This window comes from Falco peregrinus, chromosome 19 (genome assembly GCF_023634155.1).
Source record: "Falco peregrinus isolate bFalPer1 chromosome 19, bFalPer1.pri, whole genome shotgun sequence".
In the NCBI taxonomy this organism is placed as follows: domain Eukaryota; kingdom Metazoa; phylum Chordata; class Aves; order Falconiformes; family Falconidae; genus Falco; species Falco peregrinus.
This window is the reverse complement of record NC_073740.1, coordinates 4,487,246-4,494,158: the sequence shown is the minus strand read 5'-3', so window position 1 is coordinate 4,494,158 and position 6,913 is coordinate 4,487,246. Positions and strand designations below refer to the sequence as shown.

General features: G+C 42.8%; 1 protein-coding gene across 1 annotated transcript; it reads right to left on the bottom strand.

Moving 5' to 3' along the window:
• Positions 1-1,241: 1,241 nt before the first annotated feature.
• On the bottom strand, positions 1,242-1,879 carry LOC106112220 (feather keratin 4-like). Its single transcript, XM_013295718.2, has one exon. The coding sequence runs from the start codon at positions 1,864-1,866 to the stop codon at positions 1,510-1,512; it is 357 nt and encodes a 118-aa protein (XP_013151172.1). The 5' UTR covers positions 1,867-1,879; the 3' UTR covers positions 1,242-1,509.
• Between the last annotated feature and the right edge of the window lie 5,034 nt (positions 1,880-6,913).

Genomic DNA, 6,913 nt, shown 5'->3' with positions numbered 1-6,913 from the left:
GACACATCCTGACAAGAAAGAGGTGTTGGCTGCCTACCTCACTGTAGCCTCACCTCATTTCAGATAGTTTTACAAGCGAAGCCACACCTCCCAACCCTTTAAAGTTATTACCACATACTTGCTCCTGTCCAAACAAATTTCTGCAGCGTGAGACAGGGGTTTGCCTGGAATTAGCCTGCCAAGTGTTGCGGAGCTTGTCAGTGTATTGCTGGTACTCCTTGGAACAGCACCTTCACGCAGGGAAGAGCAGAAGTGCTGAGCGGTGTCTGACGTCTGCTCTATCAGAGTCCTGGTTGGCATTGCAAACACAGGATGGGGTGAATGCCACTTAATAGCTGTACTAATTGTATGCAAATTGCATCACTAGAAAAACAGCTCTACAGGACATGCTGAGAAGCCCGGAACCTTGTTGCTGTTGAACAAAGATGTGCTGAACATGTCCAGTACCCCCAATCACCTGTGAGTAGCCTGAAATTTGGGTGTAAAATTCATGACATGGAAATATTATTTTGTCTGAATTATATGTGATGCTCTGCAGGGAAGACTTAAGCATTATTCTTTTCTTTATTTTAACTGGGATTTACTAGAATTTAGAGGTATTAATGGGAAAGTTTAACAATCTCACAGAATTTCAGCAAAGATTTGCCATTCAGTTGAGAATTCCTGTTGGCTACTCAAAGGAAAGTTCTACCCACAGATTTTTACATGCTATTTTTAAACAATGAAGAATATTATAAAACCAGTATACAGGGATGTAATTAAGTTGGAGCCTCAGGCAAGTAGTGAGACTCAGGGAAGCTCTTCAAAGTTACTCGGGTGTTTAACTTTCTTTGCTAGCATGTAGCAAATACACATTGTAACCACACCTGTCCTGGAGGAAATTTCAAATTTAGTTGTAAGGGTTACAAAACATGTTTATCCAGCATAAAATTACTTTTGTGAAAAAAGGCAGTCATGATGCTTACTCCTGCTTAATGGTCCTGGTCATCTTTCAACCTTAGGCATTGAGAAAGCAAACGCTGTCGTGTTTCGCTACAGAGATTGATGTTCACCCAGAATTGTATTTAAACAAATTTGTTGGTGGACAATAAAGACAAAAAAGCTCAGGATTTTGATGCACAGTAATTTAATGAGAAAGTAAGAAGCCAAAGATCTTATTGAGAATGAAAAACATGGGAAAATGTTGCCAGGGTCTCAAGGCTGCAAGCAAAGAACTGCTCCAGGGCTATGCATTCCACATACATTACTCTTGCTTTTTCATGGCATGGGAAGACTTACACAATCTTGTCCCACTTTCCTCCAGCCAAAGATCATTGATATAACTAATTTGAGGCCAGTATTACCAGGAGCCACTGGAAATAACTGTCAGAAAACTAAATTAAACCATTAGCTTGAGAATTATATGCAAGAGATGCACAATTCACGCTCCAGGGAAGAGGTGTCAGCAACAGGGTTTGTGGAGGTATATCTTCCTCCATGTTGGGTGATTGCTCCTTATTCATTGCATGTTTAACATGGTCTGCAGCTCCCAAAACCATAACCACTGGATCCATAGGAAGAATATGACCTCCCATAACTGTACAAGCTCCTGGAACCATAGGAGCCCCTGGTACCCAGAGAGCTCATGGATCCAAACAAGCTCCCAATGCTGGATGGTGCTGAGCTGCCCACTATGCTCTCCTGAGGGCAGGAGCTGAGAATGGGTCCTGGGAAGGTCATGACCACAGGTGGTGGGTAGATTACGGCCCTCGAATCACCGCAGGACGTAACACAGGGCTGGCTCCAGGCATTCGCCACTGGCTGCATACAGGTCACCTCGCAGGGCACAAGGCAGCGGGAGCTGATCATCCCTCGGTAGGAAGACATCTTCTGGGAATGGAGGGAAATCTGGAACACACAGCACCGAGGCAACACAAGGGTGAAAGCTCAGATACTAATATAATGGAGATTGAGCTTGGCAGAGAAAGAATAAAAGACAGCAAGACCAGAAGAAGGCTGAAGGTTTCTGATTTGTCTCAGCAGCCATGTGTCTTTTCTCAGCTTCTCATGCCCTCCTCCTCCTCTTCCCTGGAACAAACTCTGTTTCTTTTGACTCCTAATTACGGAGCCAATTTGATACACAAAATCATCATTAACAATAAAAGAAATCGCATATTTGAACTCAAGCTATGCCCCATCCTTTACCATTTCTCTTTTCTACCATTTGCTTTTTGAATCTGACTTAACTGTGACACTCAACCATTTCTCTTATAAACAATGGCAAAAAAGAACAGAAACACTGGCTAGCACTTACATAGTAGCACCCTGTGCTGGTTCTGAACCACCTGTAATCAATACAACTGTATGAGGCAAGTCATTGTTATTCCAGCTTTAAGGAAGAGGTAACTGAGGCTGAGAAGTGAACGTCTTGCCCAGAGCCATTTCATGAGGCAAAATTCAGACAAGCCTGGTGGTTAATGACAGTGTTATTCCCCAGGCTTTCAGATGCCACAGCTGGCACCAAGGTTCCCTTGCACGTGCTTTACACAGATAAAATGAGCAGCAGCCACATCCCTGAAGAGCTCATAAAAAGTTTGCTTGGCAGGATATCCCACCTTGGGGTGGGAATGCAGTATCAGTGAGGTTTCCAGTATATTTAGGACCCCTGTGAATGTGGTCCCAGCTGTCCTGCCAAAGATGGCTGAGTTGACAGATGAGTGTGGCAGAACTAGGAGCTGTGTGAAACATAAGATCACTTGCTCACTCATAAAATCGATTTGCAGCTCCTCTTGATCTCTGTCCTGCCTTACTAAAACCCATAAAATGAAAGCCTGGGAATAAAAAAAAGGAATAAAGTCCTGACAATAACAAGTACTAATGCATGACAGTCCCCAAATTAATGCAGAAATAATTGCAAAGAACAGGACAAAACATTATTGCTAATGGTGGCTTCCTAGTTCACTCTGAGACTCAGAGTTAGTTTTCTTGGTAGTCACCTCTGCAAGTCAACACGAACAAAATAAGGCAAATTCATAAAGGCAAGATGGTTAGGTTGGAGGAAATCGCGATTCACTAAATCCTACTCTCAATAAGTTTGCATGTCCCAATTACAGCAACATCCTAATAGCAACAGTGTCAAGCTCAGACTTACCCCTTCACAGCAAAAGCAAGTCAGGAGAAATGGTTAGAGCAGCCCAGAACCGTGAGCGCTTTTATGCCTTTTCTTGGGCAATCAGGAGGATGTGAAACATTCTTCATGTATGATGTCCTAATGCATTATCAAACAAAAATCCACTCCACCTGCAACTGCCCCAGATAATGCAATTATTTTGCTCAGTGATGGTGATTACTATTGCGTTCTTCTCATTACTCTGGCAGAGTAATATTTTTTTTTATTGCTTTTTCCTATTTCTCTGATTGCCTCATGGAACAAAGATTGCTCAGAAGTTTATCCATAAACACAATATGCTGACATGCCTGAGATACTACCCCACTTTTCCAAGTCATGCTCCAGGAAGGGGGCATTGTGCAATTTATCCCATCGTGCCCACGCGCGTTCATTCCTATGACTCTGATATGAGGCACATTAGACTCCACAGACACCTTCCTACTGAGTCTGGAAATGGGAAGCATTTGTTCCCATCCTCCTGGCTAAGAAACAAACACGAAACACATGTCCCACTTCAAGCTTTAAAAGTACAGGTGGAGGAACCTATAAGCAGGGAGCTGCTGTTTTCCAGCCCTGGCATGGGGGGACAGGAACCTCAGACAATGAGAAGTTCATGCCCAGATTTCATTGTCAGGCACCCCATGGGATCATTGCTGAAGACCTCAGTGCTCCTGAGTGATGAACGATTCATGGTTTGGGATGAAACAGGTCAGGGAGTGAAGTCATGCATCACCCTAGGAAAACCTTGGGCTGGCATCTTATAGTGCAGTTTCAGCTGATGCAGAAGATGGGCTGCTTATTTCAGCAGATTTCTCCCTCAGATCCAACACCCTGTCCTCAGTTCTTCAGCTATTTAATGATAAAACTATTTCCAATGATGTTTATCCATTCCACGTACCCAGGTTGACACAACTTACAAACCCTTTTTTAACCTCTAGAAGATGAGTCCCTCCCCTCTAAAATCCAGCCCTTTCTATAGAATTTAAAGTCAAATGCCTGGTTTTGAGCAACCTTGAGACTTCTGTTCTAAAATCTTAAATTTGTTTAAGTTTGGTCATCTAGCGTTTGGTAACTGTTGCCAGTACTGCAGTGTAATGCCGTACAGGTGACCCATCGAGAAGGTAGAGGAAGCCTTTTTTTCTGGGGCCACGTTGGGATTTCCCTCAGTGTTGTTTCCTAGCAATGCCTCCCTTTAAAGCCACTGATAGTCTACGGTAGAGGATTCACATAAACTCAAAACAGGAATAGAAACAAAGGGAAGAAGGTGTTGTGGGGAAACAACCCATACGGTCTGCTCCTCCTGCCCAAACCACACCTGGTTTCACTTTGTATGGAAGGGATGACAGTGATGACAGATACCTACAGATACTTACCAATGAATCACATAATTCTTGGAGATGCATCCCTCTTCAAACCATCCTGCCCTCCTGAAAGGGCAAAGGGAGCTACATACTAGCGTCGGTTCTGCTGACGCCCCAAACTGCTTCTTTTGGCCAATGATGTTCACTCAGGGTTACAGCCACGTGTTGGCTTTTGTAACTTTGCGGACCCACGAAGTGGCACCTGCGTTACATCTTAATGGTTTTTTCCCATATAATGGAAGCTTTGTGTGCTTTACCGACTTAAACCATTCACAGCCATCTTTGCCAGTGCAAATACGGTGTAGTGAAATACTCAGAGACACATAGCTCTATGAAAATAAAAGTTAGTGTGCAATGTGGACTACCTTTGCATGGATTCCTTGTATGATAAATCACACGCTGTGGCACATATGGATCCATTGTACAAGAACAATCATCACACCCATTTACTAAACTAGCACAGAATATTTTACCTATATCAAGTACATAATTTTATTGTAACACCAACAAAAAAGACTTTGAAATGTATCTGCAAAACCTTCTATAAATCGATTTTGGATTATTTCTTTACAAGCATGCCTAAAAACTCTTCCTGGCTAGCTTGGATGAACATCACAAGAATAGCAAAGGGACATCCTTTGTATCAGTTTGTAATTGAAATCCAGGCTCTGCTCAGGATGCCCAGATGTTTCTGTGCAGTTCTTCCAAGTCCATGGCGGACGGCTTTGGAGTCATCCATCCAAGAGTGCATCTCATACAGTGTGGGTGGAATTTGTCTTGTCTGGTAACACAGCACACGCAGGTTGCACTGGCATGTCTGCTACACCCTAGGAGGAGTCAAACGACAACACAGGAGTGGATGAGACGTCGGGGAGAGGGAGAATGCCATGAAAAAGGAGTAACTGCCAACAAGGAGGCGTCGAGCAGCACTTTCTGTTTGAAGACCAGTATTTCTAGGTACTTGAAAAGTAATGTTTATGTCCTGGTTTGACTAGTTCAAGCCAAAAAGCGTGGCTGCTGCTGATGTGGACACATTAAACTCTGTTGCTGCAGTGGCCATAAAACCTAACTGGGACCATGAAATAAATATTCATAGGGATAATGCAAGACTCAGCACTGCGCTCTTGTGGCTTAGCTGAGAGTGTGACTCAAGCTGAGTAAATCAGTTATCTCGGACACCTCTAGACGAGGTGAATTCATGTCTCTGAGCTGAAGTGTTGGCATATCCTCAACTTGCCTTGAAACTGTGGTGTCATTTTGAGATTAGAATTACTGGCGCCCATCTGGGACCTCCTGAGATAACATTGCTGTCAAGATTCAAGCGTCTTTTTTTTGGAGGGGGCTGATTTTTTTCTGAGATGACACCAAACTGTCCCCTGCTTCCTTGGGAGCAAAGAGGTTCTCCGGTTTCCAGCAGTTCCTTTCTTAGAGGCTTTGATTTAAAAAAAAATCTTCCTTAAATATCAGAGCTGCTTGTATAATTCTGATTATATGACTGTGTAAAAACAGCCTCTTCTGTCGAAGTAGAATGCAACCCTAAAAGGCCCACCAGGCACAGGATGCCACCTTAATGCAGTCTGCTATTAAAGTACTTCTAGGCAATATTCCCATATGTCTCGTGTGTCCATGATTTTGGTGTTTTCTTCAAAACACAGCACGCAAAGTTCAGCCAGCTCCTTGAGCACAGTGATGACAAGGATATAAAGTGAGGACAAAAGTAAAATGCACATATTTACCTGAATATAAAAATCTATCTACACTAAATATTGGCATATTCTAACCTTAATAACAACACTCTGCACATGTATTCTTTGACCGAGTCCTGAAGTGCACGTACCTCCTGATGCAAAGGCTTTTTTATGATGGCATTTACTATGTAAGATGCTGATTCTGGTTCCAGATGCTGGGAAGAAGGAATTATGCATTGCATGGGACATATCCTGGCCCTATGCACATAAGTGCATCTATAATCATCAGCTAATAAAGGGATGTAAGGGAGAGAGGTGTGAAGAGACACTGGATTAAAACAAAAAGAGAATGCTAATAGTAGAATGCAGCATGATTTTTATTAGGAACAAGAAATGGCATTTACTAACAATCAAAAAAAAATATTGAAGGCATGTTTCCAGTTTCTCAGACCTGATTACAAGAAATTCTCCAACAAGGAATGAATGTTTCACAAAAGGTGCTCTTTCTACCCCATGGCAAAACTAACTTTGTCAACCACGATCTGCTTTGCAGAATGCAGGAAGGTTTTGTTGAGCACAAAAGCTTAACCCCGTGGGAGAGCAAAGCAACTACCCTGGTAGAAGTTTTGTTACATCTTCTTGGCTGAACATAAAACCAGAAAACCAGTACATGTCTTCACAGAGAGGCTAAAGCACAAAATGACCAAATTTCTCAC

Coding starts and splice junctions, on each gene's coding strand:
- LOC106112220 (XM_013295718.2), bottom strand. CDS start 1,866: ATGTCTTCCTACCGAGGGATGATCAGCTCCCGCTGCCTTGTGCCCTGC.